Below are 27,273 nucleotides of genomic sequence, written 5' to 3' on the forward strand. Positions count from 1 at the left end.
GGCGAGGCCGCTGTGATGAGATCGGAACGCCTGAGAGGCAGGCGTGACGACTAGCTCCCCTTTTACTCGCCGCCGCGCGCTTCCAGCTGTTCTGGCATACGCCGTCAAAGTTCTGGAGTGTCACACATGTAACGCTGAGAGTGTAAACTAAATACGAAAACAGGTCGAGGGGCTTTGTTGTGACGTTATTTGCCTGCACCCTGTAAATAAATAAAAAGGCTTTAATTGTCAAGAGTTTGATCCAGTGCCTTCTTTCTTCTTACCAGTCCAGTGCACCGACCAGCCTGAATGGGCTATATGCGCAAATTGCACACACGCCATTTTGGAAAGAACTTCCAAAGAAGAAGAACCCTTCCCTACTTCCTTCATAGGTGATGATACTAACGTCCCGTTCTGTGACCCACGCTCCGCTATGCTTGGCAAGGAATCTCAGGAAAGCTTGCCTATATATTCTCTCACAGCACACGCCCCCAGAACCTTTTTTATGTCTAATAGTGCATATATAGAGCCCATTTGGCTTGAGGCACAGTGGAACCGCTTTGTTCTGGATCCTCCCCGGGCCTCAGAGAGAGAGAGAGTTACATTTAAGCACTGAGGGATTTGACTGCACCTGGGCTGCTCCTCTCCGGCTTCTCTCTGCCTGCATGGATATCAATAATTAACGAGCATGCCTCTGCCCATTCCGTCTACGTACAGTGTGTTCTATACTGCAGCACTACAGGGCCGCTGGAAAACCCATGGCCTGGCGTGTCGACCAGAAACAGCGCATGCCTGGCACAGGCCTGCCTGGCACTATACAGCTCTGTTTGGTTAACCACTTTCAACAGGGTGTCGTGGGCCCATGTTATATAGATCAAAATATTCAGAAAAGTTTCAGAGATTTTCCCTTTCTTTTTGTATGAACTTTCCAAATTGTTTAAAAAATTGCTAAAGCAGCTGATATACTCAGTCTGTGAGCTTGTATGGCAGGGTGTGTGTGTGTGTGTGTGTGTGTGTGTGTGTGTGTGCGCGCACGTGCACGTTTGTGTGTGTCTATCTAGACCTAATCTTGCAAACTGCTGGAAAGATCAAATTTGTATGCAAATTCGGCAGTAGACAGTAGGTACCTTGTCTAATACATTATTCCACACATGCTTTATGCTTTCATGTGGATCCCAAGATCCACAAGGATTTTTGGAAAGCTTTGATTTTCGCTTTTATAAACTGTCATACCGAGGAATTAAACAAGGGGCTTATGTGGTTAACAAAGTCTGCAGCCTGGCAGTCAATTCCTTTTCTGTTTGTCTGGCGAGAGGGACCATCTGGGGCGATAAGCCCTGGCATTAGAGGATGGGAGGTCACCCATATTTTCCTATTTTGGGGGCGATTCATCATTGTGCACAGAGATAGACAGCTGATCTGTATTCCGGACAAGGACACCGTAAAGCCTTGTGGTGAGGAGATAACCACAATCTGGATGAGAAGACCATGCCTCCTCTCTGCAGCGAGCTGAAAGATGCCTCGATGGGGTAACTCAGCGGCCTGTGAAGCTCCACTCCACTGGAAAGATCAATAAGCTCCCATCTTACTATTTTTCTCTCTCTGGATATATCTCCGAGAATCTATCCTCTGCACAAACGTGGAGGAGAAGAAGGTGCAAAGGGGGCAGAGATGGATCAGGGTGGCCAGTGACTGTGGTCAATTCCATTACCCTTTCTGTCAGAGCCAATTCAGCGTCTCGGCCCATGACCATGCATGCAGACAAGCACGAAATGGAGGAAACGGAAGAACAAACACTGAAAGACATTTTCACGCCGGCACAATTAAATCAAACTCGTTTAGACTTAATTGAGTCCAAACCACGTACTGTAGGCTATACTATCGATTGGGCTTTGAATTCACATGAGGGGGGGGGGGGGGGGGGGGGGGACCGGGGGGGCATTGAAACGATTTTCAAGACGCCTGTTGAAGGTCAAAATCTCTTGTCTAAAGAAAGAGAAACGTGATAGGATGAGCAGTGCACTTCTCATTACTAATTTCTCTGAAAGGTTAATATGGTCCTCACTGGGAAACTCATGCTTTACACATACTGCCAGTGTGTGTGTGTGTGTGTGTGTGTGTGTGTGTGTGTGTGTGTGTGTGTGTGTGTGCGCGCGCATGCGTATGTGTGCGCGCATGCGTGAGAGAGAGAGATAGAGAGAGAGAGAGAGAGAGAGAGAGAGAGAGAGAGACAGAGAGACAGCGAGATGGGAGGGCTGTGAGTTAACAGTTAATTACTAATGTCGAGGAGAAGAGGCGTGCGGTATAAGAGCTAAAAATCCACTCCTGACTCAGAGAATGAGGTTTCGCCACAAAATGGATTGAGTGTCAGTGGCCAGGACCTGCTGTCGGTCCTCGCCGAGACATTTGAGAGTGAAGGACTCTTTTCAAAGTGTCAGAGGGCATGATACTTTAACCAATGGCAGATCATTTCGGTGCTGACCAAGGACCGCTGGCGAGTTGGTGTGTCCGTGCAGGGAGAGTGAGTCAACAGTCTTGAACGACAGCTCGTGTTTCAAGCAGTCGCCTTATTATACAATTCCATATTTGGCCTTTTGGAAGCAAGTATGGTCGATGTTATCCATAACAAACACATTTCCCCATGTCATCGCATATACTGTGCACCCAGTTTTTACAGTCTTTTGCCCTGGATGCGGGGCGTGATAAAATGACCGAAAGGGTGACTGACACCTGATGTCAGACCAAGGGCTGATGACAAATATGGCCGCCACTGTTTGTTGAGGTGATGGAATGCTGCGTTGTCATTGTCTTGTGACAAGGCATGGCCTTGTTTGGATATACCCTCGAGCAGTGACAAATGACAATCATCATCTATTTACACTACAGTGTGATCACTCCAAAACCTGGCCGGTGAAACAAGGTGAAGGTCCAGAAGAAAGTGATCCAGTCACTATTCAGCCACTAGATGCCGCTCCACACTATACATAACGTTAACCCATTCTGACCTGAGATCAGATTCTAAAAATGTCTTCTACATCCTGACAGTTTTCCATTCTGACCTGAGATCAGATTCTAAAAATGTCTTCTACATCCTGACAGTTTTCTGAATAAGCTATGTTTCTATGTCAGTGGTTCGATTTTTCTAAAATAGCAGACCTACAAGCTCGTAGCGTGCCACTCGGTGGCGCGCTATGAGCTTGTAGATCTGTAGATTCAGTGGGTGGTTGTTATTATATATTTTTTTAAATTAATGTTGTGCGTCAGACCTTTCAGTACATATAGAAAAGACGTTTTGGTTCGTCATTTTAAAGCTAGATCAGTTTGGCCTCGGGGACCTCCAGGAGGTTGGCTTCACTGCAGGTACAGTTTGGCCTCAGGGACCTCCAGGAGGTTGGCTTCACTGCAGGTACAGATTGGCCTCGGGGACCTCCAGGAGGTTGGCTTCACTGCAGGTACAGTTTGGTCTCGGGGACCTCCAGGAGGTTGGCTTCACTGCAGGTACAGTTTGGCCTAGGGGACCTCCAGGAGGTTGGCTTCACTGCAGGACCTGAGGGAACTGGAGGGGACCTAAAGTTTGCACCATTCTTACGTGGCTCCTGCGAGTCCTGCCTCCAAGCATCTATTTAGGGACAAGAAATGCTAGCTTGCTAGTAGGCAGGTTTATGAACTGCCCACAGCCCTCCTTTGAGACACACAGAGTGAGTAGACAGAATTGTAGGCGGCAGCTTATAATGAGAATTAGTGTGGAGTCAGGACCAATTATATTGGAGATAGGTAGAAAATAGGAGAAGTCACGCTGTTACTGTAGGTGAAAAATAATGATGCTAGTGTGCATGCAGGTGCTCATGAGATGGCACTGCTGGCACATTGTATGACAACTGGGTCACGACTGTTTAACTCATTAAAACCGGGAAAGCATCTGTGTAATCTTAGATGTCAAAAATAGCAGATTTTAAAGCTCACAACACATCACTTCATGCCGCACTGTGAGCTTGTAGATCCGTTTTGTTATTGTAGAAAATATATGAATATACTGTGTGTGTGTATATATATATATATATATATATATACATTTTCAGATGAGGGGGACGGCGGACAAATATATATATAATCTTGGGGGTGACATGAAAAAGGTTTGAGCACCACTGACATAGAAACATCCATCTTTCAGAAAACGGTTTTCTGAGCTCAATTGCACCCAACAAACCTGAACTTTAAACATTCAGTAGATTTTGCAAATCCCATATATGTCAATGGGATTTTTCAGCAGATGTCACAGTTTTCACAGTTTTGCCTGTTTTCATTGCAGCTCAAAGGGCTTCCAACCCCCAGAGAAAACTCCAGGCCACAGAAAATCCACTGAAAGTTCAGCGTTTTTTTGGGGTGTAATTGAGGCCATAAAACCTAAAAGAAAAACGAAATAAATAAATACATGAAAATAATGTCTTAACGGGTTAGGTCTTAAATGGGTTAGGCAGCAGTGTGAGGGGCAGAAAGGAGAGGAGAAGGATGTCTGTGCGTATACTAGCTGTACTAGGGGAGACATGCCGGAGGGGCTGCAAACAACATTTCCCAGCGGGGGTCCGCATGCATGCAACACAGCAACAGTATGCTGTTTCACTTCCACATCCATATGCTGTAAACACAGGCCTGTCTGAGTCTGGCGCTGCACTGTGCTCTCTTCTCATCACCATCTCTCCATTTCTCCCTCTCCCACCCCGCCTCCTCTCTCTCTCTGTCTCTCTCTCCTCCCCCTAGGTATCATCTCCAGCCAGAGCTCAGTTCAGAGTAAAAAGCTGGCATCATATCATATGAAACCGGGAAAAAGCATCTGTGACATTTCAGATTTATTTCGTTGTACAAAAATAGCAGATATATACAAGCTCACGGCGCGCCACTTTGTGCCACGCTATGAGTTTGTAATCTATTTTCGAAAAATGTGGATTTTCTTTTTTTGCGCCAAATCTTTGGATATGTACATTTTTTAAGCACTTTTTATCTTTTTTTTACTCAATCTTTGCTTCTGGGGGTCTAAATTACATATAATTTTGGGGGTCCCTTACATGAAAAACTTTGAGAACCATTGAGAACCACTGGCATAGAAACATATAGAATCAGCCTCAGGGTCTTAATGGGTTAACACAAAAAGAAAAAGGATTTACTGATAAGTCAATTGAAAAACATGAGGATAATGGAGCAGAAATAATGATCATACGTAATTTGCTGCATACAACGCACCACGGTCGAACAAGCCTAATTTACATGCGATCGTCTATTTTATTGAACCAATAAATCCACTGATGTCGGCCAATTGGGTTTTTAACAACCGCAAAATAACAGGGATCTCGGTTAATCGCGCGGCACAATAAATTAGCATTCACGCAACCTTTTCAGCGCTCCGCACGTGTTTGGTATGTGGGTGGGTGTGTACACAACGTGGACCACATAATGGTACAGTATGTGGGTGGTTTTGTACAATATTTGGTACAGTATGTGGGTGGGTGTGTACACAACGTGGACCACATAATGGTACAGTATGTGGGTGGTTTTGTACAATATTTGGTACAGTATGTGGGTGGGTGTGTACACAACGTGGACCACATATGGACCTTTGACTGTATACAGTCGGTGCACAGTTGCCAGGTGCTATCGAACCTTGCTCTCTTTCTCGCTTCTATTCAGAACATCTCAAGTACGGGACTAAAAGGTCAGAAAACAGAGCAACCACACACACTAACAAGCCTTGACGGAGCTGTTAATAACCATTACAGGAAGGAAGGAAGGAAGGCAAAAACCATCAAAACTAGTCTTGTGGTTTAAGCACTGTGTGCATTACTGAGATATAATATTACTGCTTCTGGCCCGAGTCCTGCTACCGTCTGGACGCTGACGGAAGCTGATGCTGCTGCTGCATGCAGGGCTAATATAGCAGAATATAGCAGCTACCCCTTGGCTCTATTAATACTCAATCACCCCTGGGCTCCAAACCCTCGCTCTATTAGAACTGGATTGAGTACGTAGTAGCAGGGCTACGTGGAGCCGAGGCCACAAATAGGCGGTCACAAGTGTGGCCTTCCCCGAATCTATGGCAAAGGTTGGGTGTAAAGTTATTATATAAATAAATGGTCAGTACGTAGGCTCGATTTCCAAATAACTCCATACATGCACCGTCCAGAACTGTACTGTAGATATACTCAGAAGTGGGAAGTGGTTACTGAATAAAGAGAACCGAATTATGTTTGTCTTGGCCCGGTATAAAGACAGTACATCCTGTCTGAAACGCTGTGAGAATTATCAGAGGGAGAGGCATGAAAACACACAGGAGAATAGAATCACTTTCCCTGTGCAAAGACTAAAGAGCTTTTTTTAATTATACCTTGACTTATCTGTGCTTTGTTCCACTGACTGAGTAAAGCGTGAGGAAAGTTATTTGAAAACGGATGAGAACCCCCCTCTCTCCCCAACCCCTCAAAACCCCATCAGAGGAGAGATTGAGCCACCGGCGTCCATTCACGAATCAAAGCAATCCACACACTTCTTTGCCAACCAGTGATCCAGCAAGTGTCAATATTAAAGCCTTGTTCTTATTCTTTGGCATGCAAATAACTGGCGGAGTCGGGCTCGTTTACCCATGAATAGGTCCCAGGAAGATTTCTCACAAATTCAGAAGATGCTGAGCAATGGTGCCTCAGTCATAATAAGTGGGCCACAACATGGAACAGATCTGGATACAGTGAGCAGCGGAAGAGCAACAGCAGCAGTCCATTGTTCCCTTCAGCAATAACTCTGATACGGATCCAACAGGGTCAGTCGGTCAAACGCTCGGTAATTAACAACAGACTCGTTGCTAATGGGGGCTTTTTGCAAAACATTTTTTAAATAGTTAAAATAGCCTAGTCTAAAATGTTTTGCACAAATTATAAAAAGTGCATGTGGCAACATAAAACCTAGCCTAATCCTTTCAAATGGGGGTTCACGGCTTAACATGTATCAATGTGGGTGTCTTTGAATGTTTGAGAAGCACTGCTCTAGTAGGGACTTAACCGCCCTAACATAGGAATTAAGCCCAGCGCTGAGATGCTTCGACATGCTCCTGGTGATCCCGCCTCCCCTCTGATTTGCCCTTTAATTGCCTTCGGATCCCCGTCAGGTCTAGGCTCCACCGGCTCAGATAATGACAGAACGCGACAGGTTCCCCTTTGCAACCTCCCCCCATGTACACTTCTCCTGTCACGCTGTTCGTCAGGCTTCTAAGTGACCCGGCACCCTTGTGTCTCTGTCACCGCAGGAGCGCGACACACCGGTAGCAGGCCTATCTGGTTTGGACAGGGACAAACGAGGCGTGAGATGTATAGACGCAGCTCATCTGTATCATTAATTATCTCTCCATACACGGGGGGAGTGTGTGCAGGCTGGGCCCCCGCGGTTAAGATCCCCCCCCCCCCACCACGTGGGTGTTGCAGTGATTGTTCTGTTGCTCAGTGAAGACACTATATGTGGTATTTCTCGATGGGTGTGTAATCTAATTGCAGATGACATTTTCCTCCCGTGGAGCTGCTTGAGTTACGCTCGGCGTACCCCGATGTGATTGTCTAATCTTGAGTGGTGTTGTATGGGATGGAAAAAGCCCAAAGTCTTTTTGTGTGAATACCAAACTTCACTCTATTGCAATTGCATGTCACATGTTAACCAGTGGACAGGTAGTGTCCAGCAGGCCAAAGATATAGGATAACATGGGGACATACAGTAACAATCAATGGACAGGATACGACTTAAATATAAAATAGCCAAGCCGTGCATGATTCCTTATGCCATGCGAGTTCTTTTAACCTTACCGTATATAATGAGGTAAATGCAATATAGGCAATACTTTCAATACCTCCTGGGTTCGAATCCTGCTCACACCAGAACTGGTTAGCTCCATATACGGAGATGGAGGCGTGATGTCACGAGGAGCGACCATATATGGAGGCGTGATGTCACGAGGCGTGATGTCACAAGGCATGGCCATATAGGGAGGTGTGATGTGACACGTAAATGCAGGTTTTCATAGCAAATGCGACCTATACGCAACAATTAGCCACATCCGTAAACATATAATTTAAATGTAATCATAGATTAATTAAATGACATGGCCATGGTGTCTGACACACTCCTCCTTTAAGAGTCCACTTATTCAGTGTACCGTACCTAGAGTACATATAGTGCTCTTTACTGCAGGGAGAACAACAACAAAGGGACACTTTGTATCCCCAGCGTCTGTAATGAATAGGCCGCATTAGCGACACTCAGACAAAGGCTCACACCGCCTCCATGAAAAGCACCCCATTTACTTCCCTCCTATGTGCGAGCCCTCTCTCGCAGGGAGCCTTCCCACCCACAATCATCCATAAGAAAGAACAATGGGAGCCCAACGATCCGGCTGACACTTATTATCAGATGGCTGAGAATAACGGTAATAGTGAATCATGCGGGCTAGGACGCACGAGTCAACCCAGCTGAGCGGTTTAAGATCTGTCAGTTGAGTGACAGTCCAAAAGGGAAGCCATTAACTGTGAGCTTCTATTCATGTCAAGAAGCACACACATGGCAAATACAGTGTTTGGCGTGTTACATGGCTTCCAGGCCGTGTTGCCATAAATATACATCGAAAGGCACTTTGGCTGACCTTGACTAACACCCTGGGAGACAACTTGGTTCATTATGCAAAATCACAGACGGTTTGAAGGCGGAACAGAAGCACCAACGTGTTTATACCTTCCTGTTCTTTTGTTTTTTGCACGTTTGCCATCTCCATCACCGCGGCGCGGACCCGGCGCCTTATTGCATTTGAAATGGACTCCTGCTGCCGGAGAGAGAGAAGAGCGAGACGCCTGCAAATACACTCTAACTTGTATTGAGGTGAAAACATGTGAAACATGTTTCCAAAACACATCGATAGTTCAAAACACATCAATAGTTTATTCCTCCCCCGTCCCCCACATCCTCTGCAAGCGAACGTGCTGCAGGATGAAGTTATATGCTTGCATCATGTCTGAAAGTGGAAAGCTGACGATCAGCGGGGAATTCAGTGAATGCTTCTACTGCCCACCAAGACAGACAGAGTTGTCTGCTCGAGTGCATTCTGAGACAATGTTGAGTCAGAAGTTAATGAAAACGCTCTGATGCGGAAATGTGTTACCTCTAAATGCTTTTTCTCACAGTATACCGATGGTCCACAATGTTGACTATATGTTCTGTTGAATATGTTCTGCCGATTAGCATAGAACCCAGTATGTGGCCGGCATGTGCGTCAAAGTTTTGCTCTTGTACATAATTGTCACTGTCAGGCGAGGAAGCCTTTGGCTCTAAGCGTTGTAAAGTGCTCTACACAAACATTGCAAGGCTAAAGTGCTCTAAACAAACATTAAAAGGTCCATAGACTTGGCTAATACACGACGTCACATTTAAAGTGCTCTAAACAAACATAAAAAAAAGCCATGGAGTTGGCTGCCACATGACGTAATTCTAAAAGGGGCTAGCGGACCTCAAAATGAAATCAATGTGCTTAGAACAACGATTACATAACAGGCAAAAGGAAACAGGCAAATACTGTACTTATTGTGTCAGCTCAATTGTACTATACAACTATCTCCCGCTGGGTTTGCAGCTGTTCATTTAATGCTTCATTATAATTATAATCATCAATGCACCTGCAAAGGGCAAAGGGCCCGAGCATCACACCAGTAACTTGGGGCGATGTGAACTCTGCAAATCAAGTGTGACTGTGCCCGATTAAAGCAAGTCTATTTACTTAAAACCCAATTCACAAGACAGACAGCTACATTTTGTACTTTAAAACAACAGCATCAAACAAAGACACACACGGCTCAAAAACCCTTGTCTTTCCCCTCGTGAAAATGATTTGTTTTCATATAACGTCTGTCGTCGATTTTGTGGATGAAATTAACCCGGTGTGATGGTGGCTGGTTGCCCAGGACTCGACAAAGCAAGTTTAAAATGGGCATATCTTCTTCAGATATTTTCCAATTTCAATGAATTCATTTGAAAGCTTGCCATGTCCATTTCCCTTAGAGGCTCCCCTCGAGGAAGCCCAACGCAACCTCTGCCATGGAACTCGCCATGCTGTTGTTGTGTGATGGGAAATTAGAAGGGGAGAGAAAAGATCCAGGCCTATTACGCCATTGCCATTGCAAATGTGCTCTGGAAATGGCGGATGGGGGCATTTCAATGGGGCTGGTCTCTGACACCATCTCTGTCCATCACTGAAATCATCAGAGGATGAAAATCAGTAATGGGGAATTTGTCTCAGCACAATGGATTGATGAGTGCATGAGTGGGCAGAGGCTCTGCGTTAATGACCACCCCAGGCTCAGTCACTGCCTTTGTAATAGTGTATATTTCAAATTGAACTCATTGCTATGTTTTGTGCTATACCGTTATTTGTGCCCGTCATTTACTTATTAAGGCTAATAAAGTGAAATTTAGACATGATGTCTATATTGCGCAACTCAATATGGACCCAATTAGTGACGAGCTTGCAAGCATGGAGTGTGTAACGGATGCTTTGATATCGATATCTCCTTTTCTATTAAGAGGAGATGGTTAACGAACCGATTTATATAGGCTTAGTGGTCTAGTCTATAGTGTATTTGCTTTTAATAGATTGTTTTCTGGCATTTTTTTTTCAATTGCTGTGAAGTGAGAATTAAAATTGATTTCCTATGGAGACAGGTGGATAATGATGTGTTTCTTGGTAGAATAATGCTTTATACACAGGGACCATGACGTTCCAACCCAGTCAATTTGAAAGATATATTGACGCTTTCAGGCAGAAACCTTGTATCTCCATATGTCATCTTATCACGTCAATGAATTCCCTATTGTATAGGTTAACCCATTAAACCCGGGAAAGCATCTGTGTATTTTATTATTTCAGCCATATATGGGTGTGTGTCACGATTCTATTTTTTGTTATATATATATATATATATATATATATATATATATAAGCATTTTGTTTCTGGGGGTCCCTGGTACAAATCATTTTGAGGGAATCGGCAGCCACATACATATCATTTTGGGGGTCCTTGACTTGAAAAAGTTTGAGAACTACTGATGTAGCAACATGTGTTTTTCAGGAATAGAATAGCTATTAGGATTTAGAAGACATTTGTAGATTTGGCCTCACGTCCAAATGGGTTGTATTGCTTTTTGTATAGGGAAAACAGCAGATCTGTAAGCAGATCCATCTTGTACATCTGATAAAAAATAAAATTCCGGGTACTGAGGCAAGCTGTTCTACTATTTCTACTATATGCTACATGCCCAAAATATAGGGAGGCTAGGTTGAAAGTAGTTAAGTCTGTGGGTTTTAATAAATATTTAACCAAAATGAAAAGTATCAACAAGTGACTAAATAATAACTATATTAGATCCATTGAAGCAGGCTATTTCCCCCCATTTTCTCCAAGTAATGATTCCACCCAACAGAAACATTATTCATGTGGGCCTAGAAACAGTATAGCCTACTATATCCTAGATATGCATGGGTTCACCTCTATATATTGATCGTAGGTCTGTTCAGATCAGTGGAGTATGCCTCACACTGCCACTTTGCAGTCAAAGTAGCTGTCATGTGCCAGTTAAGGAAAAAGAAAAACGACAAGTGTTTGTATGTGGCCTAGATACGATGCAAGGCTAGCTAAACACATGGAACAGCAGCTTCCCTGGATTACTGAGGTAGAATGAAGTTGTTGCAGCCTAAAAGCAAAGAAAACTACAGAATATATAGGCTAGGTCATACAGAATATAAAATGCAATGCAACAGTCTGGGATATAAGAACAGACGTCAAGAAATAGGCTACATCTCTTTGATGTCTGACTGTAAGGCTACTGCCGGTAGTTGCAAATGGGTTTTTAAAAAATTAAATTAAATTTAAAATAAGTTTCACGAACTTGGGCAAGGTCACGTCTTGAGGACAGGCTGGACTATATGTACCGATAAGGAGGCGGATGAATGTGGATTCTGGAAGCACGTTCATATTTCCCCTATTAGGTTACCACAGCCAGACAGTCCGGCCGGCCTGTTAGGTCTGTTATCTGGTGGTCTTATGTACCTCTTCAGGGAGAATTATACTGTATTAGTGAGCTGATTGTGATCATGTGATGTGCACAACCTTGCTCACATCAAATGAGAGGCGAGCCCAAATAGTTTCAGACAGAACCAGAGCACTGCTACACAACCTGCCCTGGTGAGGGGGTCTGTGTTTCTCCCTGAGAATGACATGATAAACATGTATTAAAGTATTAAACAGTCATCTGTGTCATTTTAGATTTCAGCAACATACATTTTTTTCCAGAAAACTCGTAGGATTTAGAACAGTGGTTCTCAAAAATAGCAGATCAAACTCACAGCGAGTCACTTCAGGCAGCGCTTCGAGCTTGTATAATCTGCTATTCAGTGTGCGGTCCCGGGACCCCAACAGGTTCTATAGATAGAGCGTCGCAGTCCCGCCCCCTCGAGAGACCCGGAAAAGAAATCCCTGCTCATTTTCCTCATAGACTTTTCAGAAAGTATTTATTTAAAGACGTTTATACGGTGCGGACAAAGCCAACTCTTGTCGTGACAAATCATGACAATAAACACAATGTTTTGGGCCAAACAAAGAATTAGAAAGTAGAAAAAAACGGCAGGTTATAACACATTTTTTGTTGTTTTTCTTCTTTGTAATTATTTGTTTGGTCCAAAATATTGTGTTTGTTCGAGTTGGGATTCATTTCCTGGGCCTGGCGTCGTCATGAAAGGGGGCGGGACTGCGACGCTCTACAGGGCCTATAGGACCTGTTGGGGTCCACGGACCACACTGTCTGTCATGCATGTACCAATAAAATTAGCTTGACGATATAATGACAACAAAGAAGATATGCTAGTGATTCATCACTGACTATGTTACCAGGGCATCTCTCGTTTACGATCACGTCACAGTGTGTCATGGCCGTGTTATGTCTGATTTATACTTGGTTTGCCTGCCGTGTCGGTTTGCGACCGATAAATAGCCGATCTACAAGCTCACAGCGCATTGCACTGTGAGCTTGTATAGACCTGCTCGTAGACCTGCTGTAAATCAGGGGCACTTTTCAAAGCAGGGTCCTATGTGGCAGTTAGGGCTAATAAATCAATATTATGCTCTAACATTTGAGGCTGAAATTGGACTCTCGTTTGTCATATAGCTTAAAATGTGGGATGGGTTTTCCCCCTTCTATGTGAAGAAGACATGCAACCCCCACCCCACCCCTTAATCATTCAGACCGACGCCTCCGCGGCCTGAAGAGGAGATGACACTTTAAGAGCAGATTCAAAGGCAACAAATATTTTGGCCCAGTTCCCTTTTTTTAATGGATTATGGAAAGTGAGTACACGAGGATGCTATCTGTGAGGTGCTATACAGTCAGAGCAGCACTATGGTGGGAGTATACCATCCAAACCCAATTCAATCAATTAAGGTGGCAGCCCTTTGCAAAAGCAATTCTTCTTCTTTTTTAATCGAGTTGATCATAAATTCTACTAGTCTAGAAGATGACCCTCGGGCTGCCAGGAGGGGGGCCGAGACATTAAAGGGAATCCTAGTGATTAACTATGCCGTGCTTTGCGGGGGATTCACATAATCTCCATGAGCAACAGTTTCCTTCCATGAGATTCCATGGACTACCCTCGGCGATATACTGAAGTAGCTCCAATTCAAACGTGCAGTACGGGATGCCCGTGCAGTTATGGCTTCATATGGCGCCCCTCTAAGTGGTTAATTAAATGGCAGCGGGGGTAATATAGACGCAAACTCCATTTTATCACATCAGACCAAAGAGGAAATAATATTCCCCGAGCTCTCTCTCTCTCTTGGCTATAAGCTTGATCTGGGGGCTGGCCCGGGAGGCATTGATTTCACTGTAATTTGCCTTTAGGTGACAGAGAAACTGCAGAGTAGTGTGGAGCACTGGAGCTAGCGAGCTATTCTAACTTTACTAACTACATTAATCCATTCTGAACGGGAACCCCTGTTGGTGTTTTAAGCATTATGCTATACTTTAGCTATTGAAAAATAGCAGATCTACAAGCTCATAGCGCCACGAGCTTGTAGGTCGTGGCGTTGGTTGACATGAAAGAGGTTGAGCACAACTGACATAGAAACATGGGTTTTTCAGAAATCTATTAGGATTTAGAAGCCTTTTTTTCGTCCAAAATGGGTTAATTCACTGCTTAGGTGGAGATTAGCATCGATTGGTCTGCCCGAAGGTAAGAGGGTGGGTGAAGATAGAGGACTAGTTTACTTTACAGCCTCCGGCCTCCTGCAGTACAAGGAAACACACGAGCGCTTTTCATTTCCAACACTATTTTGCAAGAAGCACTAACGCGTGTTGTGGTGGTGTATACGCCGTGAGACATCCAGAAGGGCCACATTGTCGCTCTTCATAGACCGGGGGCTGATTTGATTTTGGTGGTTGTGTGAAAAGAATAGTGAACAGTGACCACATTTAACTGATGGTGAAATGAACTGCATCACTGGGAAATTGGGAGTGATGTTTTTGTTTATGGTGTGGGCAGCTCTGCAGGAGGGTTGGTGTGTGTGTGCGCGTGCACGTGCGTGTGCGCGTGCACGTGCGTGTGCGCGTGCACGTGCGTGTGCGCGTGCACGTGCGTGTGCGCGCATGTGTGTGTGTGTTTGTGCGTGTATGTGTGGGCGCACGTGTGAGTTTTTTTTTATTGCACATAGCATGCAGCATATTTGCTCATAATAATGTGTGGCAGCCATGGAGCGTTAATATATTCCTCATCTATTGCAATACATCCATACAATCCCATATAGTAATTCATCCTGACGCATTTGGAAGCTTTCAGGGCTGGTCGCAGACTCTGTAATTGGATTACATTTTACAATTTAGACACTCTACTACTACAGTAGTCCTTGGGCCGGATGAGATATCGTTGCAACTAAAAGTGACAAGACTTATGTGGTATCATTTTGTTCGCCTGCCATTCAGGAGTGATAAAATGTGTGATAGCAGTTTCAGAAGGGCAGCTGAATATGGTTTTAGGGGTATAATCTGATTATGCAAAACCATTATAATTCATTGTTATCTAAACTCCAAAGATATTCACTTTTATGCACATTTATGATGTTTGTACCATGGATGGACATGACCAACATCATATGAGAACAACAGACATGCTGAATTATACTTCTCGAAGCCATACCGGGAAAATCCACAATACCTGCCTTTCTGAAACAGCGCACATCTTAAACTTCTAAATTAAACATCATAGCATCATAAGTGATACGTCTTCTTATGGTTGGAAGAGCCACCCATCGACTAATCTAATATACGGCAACCTTCCCCGTGTTTCTTCACTAGTCCGATCCAGAAGAACACAGTGTACCAGCCACTGCTACAGAGCTGACAATGAGGTTATATCTTCCCTTCTTCTCTGGAATCCTGCCTCAAACCAGACCAGAGGTAGAAAACTGTCATTCCCTGATGTCATCGCCAGGGACACATGCATCAGTAAGCAGGAACTGGGGATGGCAAAGAAGAACCGGGAAGTCTGGCATGGCATTGTGAAATCCATGATCTGGACCGCGGTCGAAAAATGATGATGATGATGATTTGCTTAGTTATGCCATTCACTATACAATTTTATATCAGAAATAAAGGGCCAAAAACAAGTAATCAGCTGCCATTTTGACATTGCTATCACATCATTTCATAAACTACAGATACAAAAATCACTTTGTCCCTTTTTATGGCAACGATATCCGATAATGAGGCATCTGGCCTATGGACTATACTGCGTCGTCGCACAAACAGCTGCCTCGACAGCAGCAATCAATTTGTGTCCAATTCCCTGGCTGTGCGGAGCGCCATCCTCAGATACTCAGCTACAAGCGTGCGCCAAGGAAGATGACCTTCACAACGCTGCTTGTCCCTGGATAGCTCCCCACCTGGGCATAATGGTTAACCAATGGCAAAATAAAGTCATCATAACAGACACAATGGAGGGTATTTATTCCCTCTTATCATTTCCAGTCGTGTGTGTGAACTTTATTGACCACGCGTTCACCTTCCCCACTGTGGCCGTGGGCTAATCGTTTGGAGATAATAAGTCATGAAAAGAGGTCGAGCCTGCGTATACATGCGGCACTAATGGCGTGCATCTCTCCGTGCTCTCGCGGCCTCGACCTCTCATTTAACTGCCCCGGTCTGAACCTCCCCGGGCTATATTTATATATTGTTTGTGCCGTAGTAAAGCGACCTCAACCATTGAGATTCAAGCACAATAAGAGCCTCTTCGTCCCCAAGGGCCGGTGGGCACAGTCACAGTCACTGTGACTTCTCATCCGGCACTAAAGCCACATTGCGACATTGTTGCGCGCAGGTGTTGTTCAAATGTGCACCCGATCGAGTTAGCCGATCTGCAAGCTCACAGCTTTTCAGCACGTACAGTATTAGATAGGAGTACAACAAACACAAAGTCTCTGTGCTAAATGGTGCATTGATATAGCGCCTTTATAGTGCTTTACAATGTGCATTACATTTAAACCTCTCACGCACACACATTTGCCTCACCTACGGCAGATGAAACCATGCAAGGCACCAATCTGCTCCTCAGGAGCAGTTATTAGGGGTTCATTGATCTAGCTCAGTGGTTCTCAATAAGTGGTCCGGGACCACCAGTGGTCCTTGAGGGGGTTCCAAGTGGTCCCCAGCTAAATAATGGAGAGTATGGTAAGTAAATTGACCCTTAGAGATCTTTAACTCTTGAGAGCGTAACATGATACCATTTGGTTTCATGTCACGCTCTTAAGTGTTACAATTATTGTTAAACATCTGCATTACTTAATTTAAAAAGAGTTTTCACCATTAGAGAATGTAGAATAATTGTTATTTTGATCAACGTTTGCCTGTTATCTGTCCTATGGTACCAACATCAATACTGCATGGAATTATGGACAAAACCTTAGCCAACAATAACAAAATATTCAAAGTCTTGGGTCTGAGAGTCTAAATCTCATCAAACCAGACAGTGGCCTTGTGGTTAGAGTGTCTGCCCTGAAACTGGGAGGTCGGGGTTAGATCCCCGGCCGGATCATACCAAAGACTATAAAAATGGGACCTCCCTGGCACTCAGCATCAAGGGTTGGATTGGGAGGGTCAAATCTACTAATGATTCCTGAGCGCGGCACGGCTGCAGCTCACCGCTCCAAGAGATGGGTCAAATGCAGAGAACAAATTTCACTGCGGTATAACGTGTGTGACAATCTTTGACTTGACTTTGAATGGTGTTCCGTGGTGGCTCAAATGCCAAATAAATAATGGACCGTGATATGGAAAAAGTAAAAAAACACTGGTCTAGCTTGCTCAAGCACACGTTGACAGTGACACTGACCCAGGGGGAGCCGGGGACTGAACCTTCCCATGTGGCCACTCTACCTCCTAAGCCTCCTGCTTGCCCCTTTCAGTATGTGTCAAACCATGGGGATAACAGCATGGGCAATGTGCGACAGACAGAAACGAGGGCTACTAATGGTGTGCCAAGTGCACCTGTCAGCAACGTAGCAGGTACCCCGACATAAGCTGTCACGGTCCTCGTAGCTGCAGCTCGTGTTGCCTGTCCTTTCCTTCTGATTTCCAGTTGTTCGCCTGTCGCTACAAGTCAGCGCGTCATGCTGCTGACAGGACGCCACCTGGGCAGCTCCGCTTCCATCACAGCTGATTTACCTAAATAACGAGATCAATCTCCAGCAAATCTAAATCACCTGCAAGCAGCGCAAACAAGCTAGACGATGGCCTTGCTTTATTCGTTTACTTATTTATTCCGTTTAAAAAAACACTTCCATTAACGTCTGCTCTCCAGCTATAAGCCCAATCAAAGACGATGTAAATAAAACCCTAAGCTTTATAGTCCTTTTGACAGATGTACAAATACATAATGCAACAGCTGGAGAGGATGGCAAAAGACAGAAAAGGATGGAGTCTCATCAATGGCCTATATGTTCCTAGTAAGTAACGTAATGTATAGTATAGGCATTTGTGTCAGTAACCAATTCAATCAAAAGGCGCGCACACACATGTGTGTGCCTTAATTCCTTCCCTCATTCCTTACACCCTTCCCTTGATCATTCCTCATCCTCTTCCTTCATTCTGTCATTCCACTCTGTCATGTACACTTGTCACTACAGTATAATGCGCGCACACACACACACACACACACACACACACACACACACACACACACACACACACACACACACACACACACACACACACACACACACACACACACACACACACACACACACACACACACACACACACACACACACACACACACGTATGAGGTATGGTACTGGTATGGTATTTGTCACTTCACTAGTCATAAGCTACTGTGGTGACTATAGTGACAATTAAACCCTGTTGATTCTGGATTCCTCCAGCATCGCACCTTGAGTTCTTTCACTCACATTACTCCCTGAAACTCACTGGGTCCATATCCAAATATATCTGCAAACAGGGGCTAATGAGCCCAAAAACACAAACCAGGCACAAATTGAAGCAGCCACAGACTGACGTGCAAATTAAGGCAGCCCCCGGACGAACCCTACAGCCAAGACGCCCCTCCCCCGGGCCCACCACACGCACCCTGACAACACAACCAGCCACAATCATTTGGAGGCGTATGGAGATCATTTACAAACTGCAGGTTAGCGCTGATTTAAATCAGGGTTCACTCTCCTCGGGGAATGCTAATTACCAGACCTCAGTGAACTACAGTGTTGTTGTTCCCCGCTCACATCCAGTAAATGTCATTACGATCCAAACAGTCAGCCCTCAGGTGAACTGAGCTATAGCAGACCCTCCAGGATATATTTTTTCTCTTGAGCTGTGAATAAGAGTGTATATATATGATGAAATATGGACCCACGTCACGCGCACATAAAGTATTCTGGGGCTGTAATGGCCTCATAAAAAGGCATCCTTGCGTGACTCGTATTGATGGAATCTACTGATTACATGACCCCTCATGTATGGTAGCTAGGTGGGGGGTCAACCACTTAAGCCCTATATACTTCCTCTTATAGGACAAATAGTGGATATACAAGCAGAGCTACGACCTCTCCAGTGGGGCTTTTTTTCTACACGAACCACTTGATTGACTACCGTCCCTATTCCGAGGAAAACATTGGCCCGAAGATAGCAGATGTACAAGCGCTGTGAGCTTGTAGATCGTCTATTCCCTTCATCTTTATAAATATTGGTCTAGTGGGTGGGAAAAAAGAGCAGAAAAAGTACACAGCCAATGGCCAATTTGACTAAGTACTGAGGAATTAAGTGGTTGAAAAGTCAACATGGCAATCCAACACAAACAGAAAAAATAATGTGCAATCAAATAAACAAAAACAAGGTGCTCAAACAAGTGCTATCTATGAAATCTATGATAACTGCAACATCATTTTATAGAGTAGTGGGGGTTCCTGCTTCATCTCCCTCTCAGCTAAAAGGGGTCTTTGGCCTAAAAAAATCCTCTTGCCTCGATCAGCTTCACCTGGCAGTGACTGATGGAGCTCAGCTGTGCCCTTTATAGTGCAAAAAAAAAGAGGGGAAAGGGGGGTTGTATAGCGAGGTTGTTGGAATGTTTGTTACAATGTGAATTCTCTAGAGACATAGAAGATTACTCAACATTTCAGCTGCTGGAAGTCTGGTCTGACAAACAAGAAAAAAAAAAGCAGACAAATTGCTTCAGCACCTTCCGATCGAAAACAGAAACTGCAGAGCGGGACAGTTTGAATGAAATGCTTGTTCCATGTAAAGGCGTCACAACATCGCACCAGTCAGCCAGACAGACAGACAGACGGAGAGCAGAGACACGCACGCACGCATGCGCACGTTGGTATTAGTACACTTGTGAGGACAGCAATATTTTAGGATTACTTTTTCCTACTTTACCATTTTTCTGGTGCCATTTTAAACCTAAGCCTACTGTACTTCTAAATGCCTAAACCCTGACACCACCCTGAATCTCTTCTTGTACCATTAGCTCAAAAACAACATTTATCTTGTGGAATCCAGGGAAGTGGTCTTCACCAGTGGAGTAACTAAGTAACAATTACTCAAGTACTGTACTTATTGTGAGGTATTTGTTTTACTTGAGTATTTCCAATTTTCCACTACATCTCAGAGACGATCACTTACTCCACCACAATAATTTGAGAACATTAGTTACTAGTTACTTTGTATATTTTGATTATTATTACAAAACATACATTAACCACTAGGCCTATACATTTCGGCCAGTTGATAGATCGGCTATTTTCAAATTATTGTTATACATTTATACATTCGAAACATTGTGAAACCGGACATTCTGCATAATGAGTAGGCCTATACTTGCTACTTTTGGTAGTTTAAGTCCATTTTGCTTTTACCTTTAACTACCGGTAGTCTTTGTATATTGCAGTATTGATACTTTTACTTAAGTTAAAAATGTGAGTACTTTTTCCTCCAAGCTGGTCCTCACATGGTTGATTTCTCAAGTCCTATTGCACTTGTGTGTGTGGGGACATCTGGCCCTCATATAGCCTTGCTTGCTGGCAGGCACACGCACGCACACACGCACACACACACACACACACACAGTGAAAGTTTCCTCAGCGTCACTACTCCTTGGTCAATGAGAGCCTGCATGGGTATACATTTGAATCTGAAATGTCAACTCCAGTGATTAAATCGATGCGGAAACTAATCTTTTGTTGCCTTTGACCAAATGGTTTATAAATCCTCCAAGTGTTTCCCCCTAAGCAAGTGCTGGAATTCTCTCTCTCTCTCTCTCTCTCTCTCTCTCTCTGCGCCAACAAAAAGGATCCGCTTTGATACCGCCACCCCCCTTTTGCACTGGTGAGATAAGGATGCTGAGCTGACATTTTTAGTATACCCTCTGAAATGTGAATATGAAATGAGGCCGCTGATACGGCGTGGATAATGGCATCGGCCCTGTTTAGCTACACACGTCCCAGTCTCTGACAAAAGATATGCAGTTGACGCACATTTTGGACGAGTGTTTGGGTGGATGAGGACATGGCAGAGAAAACACAAATTAGCCTACTGCGAGAGTCTGGATCATATAATATGCATGGGCACATATACTGTACATGTGTGTCTCTGAAAGAGAGAATGCCTGTGCATACTGTATGTATGTATGCGCACAAAAGAGAGAATGACTGCCTTGTATACTTGTGTGTGTGTGTGTGTGTGTATTTGTGTGTATTTATGCCTGTGTGTATTGTGTGTGCGTGTGCGTTTGTTAAGATTCAATTATGGGGTAGCCTATCACTGGCGTCTACTAGTAGAAGAGTATTTTTAATAGCAATTGTATTTATTAGGCTGGTCAGGTCCAACACCCAACAGCTGGGGTCGGTTTCTCGGATCTCTGATTGAATTTCACATGGACAATTAGGGCACGTATCCAAATCCATTAGGTCGACGTTGAGATCGTAATAATAATAATCAGAGCCAATGATATCTCGGAACGAATTTCACAGGTCAATTACGGTACAGGTCTGTTATTTTCCACCAGTGAAGAAATCTTGCGTGCTCTAGCACACGTGCACGACATGTGCACATGCATACATACGTTTACTTTGTATGGGGAGAAATGGGGTCATGCATTCTTTTTTACATCATGCATCATGCGTCTATTTTTTTTTTTACTTCATCGCATCGCCTCTTTTCATAGTCATCGACATCGCAGTCACAATTCCACCGGCGGCGCCGACAAAGAGTTAAACCCTGGGAAGTACAGTACAGGAATGAAGTACAGTATAGCACGCCGGTCGTGGAAGAGTAATGTGACTCCACCGAGAGGACACCACCGCAGAGAACAGAGAGGAAGAGCACCGACGCCGTTCTGCTCACAGGGCAGCCATTAATAGGACCGACATTAATCACCCCCCCCCCTCATCATGTCGGGCATACCTGCAGCCCTTGCATGCATGTGTGTGTGTGTCTGCATGTCTGTGTTCATAGCAGATCCCCCTCGATAAGGAACCTATAGATCAGATACCATCATTGGACAATAATCCCATGTGGATGGTCACTTTGATGAGTGTCCGAACGGGAACGCGCTGATGACCACCACGGGCGGCCCCTAGGCGCTGTAATCGGCCTGGAAACCCTCCCCTGGGGGGGGGGGGGGCTCAGCCTCATCTTAATCCCCCCCATAAGAAAGAGGAGCCAGATGGCCGCGAACAACTGCTGGAAGGCGAGGGGATGAGCGCATGCATGCATGGAGATGCCAGGAGTGCCTCTCTCTATCTACTGTTTACCTCCTGCTTCAAGTTACTTCTGTAAAGACCGGCGGAGCGGATGGCGGCGTGCATGTTCAAGGATGGATGCCACACATGTGTCTGCGCTCAGGCATAGGCGTGATTATTTGAGAGGTTTGCACCTATGTATTGTGCGTGCGTGCGTGCGTGCGGCTACATTCAGAGAAGTCAGATACCCACTGTGCCTGGCATCGAATTACACCCACCCACCCACCCCCCCCCCCCCCCCCACCCCCCCACAGTATCTTCAGAGTCAGACCCTCCGCGCCAGTCACAGTAACATTGCGATTCCTGGAGTGTCACCGGGGGAGCAACGCGGTCCCAGGGGTGTCGGGATACAAGCTATGACCCCCACCCCCTTAACCCCACAGCGAGTCCACAGTGGGCCCACAGCAGGGCATAGCTCTCCACCCGCCCGGGGGGGGGGAATGCTGCAGGTCTGGGGTCAGACACAGAGTATATAACCAGTCAGCCGGGGCGGCAAATGACACTCAGGTCGCAGACAGATCGAGGACACCGTCCAGCCCCCATCAAGGGAACAGTGTTTATTCACCGTGAGCCAAGGGTGGGCGGAGGGCAATGAGCTTCAATATGCATGCCGTATGGGTATGGTGGGTGGCATTCATTAATCAAATATTACAAGGAGCTCAATTTATGCACAGCATGAGATGAGCTCGTGCTGTGCGATCCCACAGCCTCATGAGACCTGTCTGATCTCGAGTTGCAGCCGTGCATTCATTATGTATGCATAGCGTATAAAGAGACGTCCCTTAACCCCCCCCCCCCCCCCCCCCCCCCCCCCACATTGCACCCTCTAAATTGATTTCTTACAGCGGACTAAAAGGCTGTTTTAGTCTCTAGTCTGATGCCCCTACCGCCAACTCTCTATTAGTGGTACGTGGCAGCTGGTTATTATAGCGGAGTGGTTCTGCCACACCAAAGGGTTAAGCGTGACTTGAGCTCTACAGAGGACCCCCTGGAAAGGATAACGCCTTCGCCACAAATCTCCCTCTGACTGGCCCTGCATGGCAGTCGATGTCAGGGTCACATTGACCGAGGTGGCCTTTCAGTATACAGATAGCTTCTGTTCCAGGAACCTCAACCTATAGCATACTGGACATGTGTTATATCATATAGAAAAGGTTACGGTGTCACCTTTAACCCACCTGATCTGTATCTCTGATCTCACATTTTGCTGGGGAAGGGGGGGGGGGGGGGTGGCCTATTTATTTAGTAAAACCATTTCAAACAGTAGCTGTTGATGGCCAGTTTGCTCGCAGAGGAGACGCCTGTCACGGCCGAGTAGTAAACCAACAAACGGTACCCACAAAGCAGTCCACTCCACAGAGGGCATATACTCCAGTCCAACCAATCAACCTCTGCCTTTGCAACATCAAGTTCTTTCAACTTCAAGTTCATTGCCACATCACCAAGTCTACACCAGCAGGTATAAAAGAGTTAAATCGTGCAAGCTTCCTCAGAATAGCAGTGGAGAGAATATGCCAAAAGCCTAGGTATTATGTGATGTGTGTACAAGGCTTAAATAAGCATGGTGATTGGGGCATCAAATATCAAATGTGTGTGACAGTGTTCAACAGCAAAATATCAAAGTATAGGTATCGAGTGCTCATCAATGTATAGGAGACTTATATGCATGTATGTAGCTCCACCCACCCTTTCTTTAACAGTGAAGTTATAGGGTCAGGCTGTATAGCCCTTAAGCCATTTCCATGTCCTCAGTGTGAACCTTTCCTCCCTGCCATGCCAGTCCCACTCAAGCCGCCCGAGTTATACTTAGCGACTGCATGACCGCCGCAATTAAACAGCAGATCTACAAGCTCACAACGCATCACAGCTGCGACACGCTGTGAGCTTGTAGATTCTGTCATGTCCGGGTTGCGCCACAATCGCCACAGCGTTGCAATTACTAAGCATAAATCACCCCATACACGTCTCCATGTACTTGACAGCGGACGTCTATTTCTCCCAGAGCAGGGATAACTAAGCGAGACCAATACAGCGCGCGCCAGCGGCCATGCCTCCTGGCGGTGCAGTGCATCAGCGCTAAATGGACTACACGTAATAATGGGTGAATTATTCAAATGCTGGTGTATATCATCACCATAGCCGGGCTCTGCATGGTGCGGCCGATGTGCCCCAGTTAGCAGGCCCTGGAGCCATCGCAGTGGCAGTGCCATGGTGGGCAGGGGAGGTACAGTCCCCCCCCCCAGCGTGTTAAGGATGTTTTTCTCACTCTTAACGCTTCACTGCCTTCACACCAAAGGCTTGGCCTCATAAACTCTAAGCCCCATAATCCACTGTGTCAATGTTGGAGGGACCACCAACTTTCACAAACAAATGGGTGGGGGGTGGTTTCTACGAGGCAACAAGAGTGACAATTTACAATTTAGGCATTTAGCAGACTCTCTTAATCCAGAGCGACATTTTGCGACAGATTGACATTTTGATTGGGAGTGGATTTAGACTGAAAGTGTGATGAATGTTAGACCGTATGCCAGAGTCTAACACATTGCAATCACAATCCAACGGGGGTTCTTTGTCAGGGGAAAGCATGTCAGTAAACAAACAAGTTAAATAGCTCAATTATCCAATTTTGTCTAATAGAGTCATTCACAGCATTATCTCCCTGAGAAAAAAAAAGTTGTCTTCCTGAAATGACACCTTTGTCCCGTCCCGTCCCGTCCCCTCCCTCGGGTCAGTGGCGCCTTCACATGACATGTGGCTCCCCTCTTAATGGCCAGGTCATTACATGCGGTGTCCCTTTACATGTTTGCGGTGGCCCCGTCAGTGTCACGCGCACCGACATGCCCTCCCCCCCCTCCCCCCCTCCCCCGGTACTCAACACGCGCAGCATTTCAACCCTCTGTGTTTTGCTGTAAATCAGGACACGCTGTAAAACCGTCTAAATGGACAACCCCGGTGACCCGCCGGCACCCCTCCAAAGCCCGGCGGACAACTCCGGTGACCCCATCACCACCACCCAAAGCCCTCCCCCCACCCCCCCAAGCTTCAGACACTTGACCCCCCCGCCCCCCACACACTTCCAGGGAAAAAATAGGATAACGACGTGGTGCAGCAGCAGCAGCGCTCCTGCAACCCGGAGGACAGCACAGCTCAACCAGAATGAAAGGGCATGCATGAGCAGCCTGACGTAATGAACCGAAACACCAGAGCGCCGCACACCGTCATGTCATGCTGCCTCACGGCGGAGATCCTGTCAGGCTAAGAAACCCCCTGCATGCATGCGGCACAACAACCGACCGTTTATCCACTTTCAAATGAAACAGTATAGCACAGATCTACAAGCTCACGACGCCATCGCGACGTGAGCTTCGTAGATCTGATTGTCATTCGCTGTACGACACATTATATAGGGCTCAGCATCGTTCATAATATAATAGTTGCTCAAACCAGGACAAAAAGCACACAGAATCTCTTATGTCTAATTCTCATCAAAGAAGAGCAGGTGAAAAAAGTGCGATAATTAAGGAGAGAGGGAGAGGAGAGCGAGATAGAGCGCCAGTGAGAGAGAGACAGAGAGCAAGAGAGAGATATGTCAGAATAGAGGATATAGAATAAGGAGAAACACTTACCCAGAAGATGAGATTGAAGAAGAACATCATATACTTCAGACAGCAGAGGCAGCCTCTAGCCATGTTGCACTTCTTGAATTCTAGAAGGAACACAAACGATAGATCCAGGTAAAACACCACGTACTTGCTGCCTTTCGGGGAGCTGTACTTATTGCCGGCGCTCTTATTGTCTCCCGCGCCACTGGCGTCGGCTGGCGCTGCAGCCGCCCCAGCCGCCTGCGCCTGCTGCTGTGCGCCGCTACTGCTGCGCGGCCCCGTGGAGCCGTAGAACGCGCCGGCCGTGAAGCCGCGGCCGCCGAATGGTCGGCCGGAGGTGGAGGCGCGGGCGAAGTCGGAGTCGCGGCTATCCACGGACGGGCTGCGGTGAATGGCTGACTCCTCACTGCTGGACTTCTCCATGCTCTAGAGCTGCGGCTGCAGAGGCTGATGATGGGGCGCGTGCTGACGCACAGTCTACCATAGTCTCAGAGGTGGCAAACCACTTAGTTCCTCCACGAACGCGCGCCAGAAGTTGACCCCAACTCAGGCAAAAATCTTCTAAGCCCCTAAAGTGGAGACAGAGAAGGACTGGAACCTCCCGCTTGGCTTACACGCACGTCTGTCCCTTGAACGCGACCGTTCCTCGGTGGCCCCGGATTAGCGGCGGAAAGGGATCCCGCGGGGAGCATCCCCCTACTTAAGGGAGGAGAGAGAGAGAGAGAGAGAGAGAGAGAAAAAGTTTGGTGCTATAGGCTCAACCTGTGCCCCCCTGTGGTGTCACACAGTGATCTGCTCTCTCTGTGCACAGCCCTCTGCCTGGAGGGTGGGGTGGTGGTGGGGGTATTCCAGTGGGAGTCAGACCCCCTTGTGAATCTCTCCAGCTCTCAGCTGCTTCACTTCCACATTCCTCTGCTGACCTCAGCACTAGAATCTCGGGGGCAGATGCGACAGCCGCTCCCTCCCCCCCCCCCTCCACTGGTCCTGGTACTGTATAACTCTTCCCCTGCAACCAGGCTTCACTCCACTTGTTCTCCTCCTTGTTCTATTTCTCCTCTCCTCCTCCTCCTCCTGCGTGTGTGTGCTGCCTCAGCTCCCTCTCTCTCTCTCTCTCTCTCTCTCTCTCTGTGTCTCTCTCCACTCCCAACGTGCTCTCTGGTCCTCCACTCTCTTCTCTTCCTCAGTGTGCCTTCCCTTTCTGCTGTACCATTCCTGCGCTCAGCAGCTCAGTCCTGCATGCGCTGTGTGTGCACTGCACTCTTTCTCAGTAGCAAGGCGGCTGATGCGCTATTATCGGCAGCGGCAACTATAGCGGGCATTCCCTCTCC

General features: G+C 46.1%; 1 protein-coding gene across 3 annotated transcripts in view; it reads right to left on the reverse strand.

Moving 5' to 3' along the window:
- Positions 1-27,273, reverse strand: part of tspan9a (tetraspanin 9a) — a 307,238-nt gene that overhangs the window by 100,998 nt on the left and 178,967 nt on the right. For 2 of the 3 annotated variants that reach the window (XM_083763888.1, XM_083763889.1), the window contains one exon: positions 25,970-26,049. In XM_083763888.1, the coding sequence (XP_083620014.1) occupies positions 25,970-26,032 (63 nt within the window). In that variant the 5' untranslated portion in view covers positions 26,033-26,049. Of the gene's footprint in view, positions 1-25,969; positions 27,224-27,273 lie in introns of those variants that run through there. The other variant, XM_083763887.1, reaches the window with a different exon arrangement.

Source organism: Protomyctophum parallelum, assembly GCF_964188405.1.
Source record: "Protomyctophum parallelum genome assembly, chromosome: 4".
In the NCBI taxonomy this organism is placed as follows: Eukaryota; Metazoa; Chordata; class Actinopteri; order Myctophiformes; family Myctophidae; genus Protomyctophum; species Protomyctophum parallelum.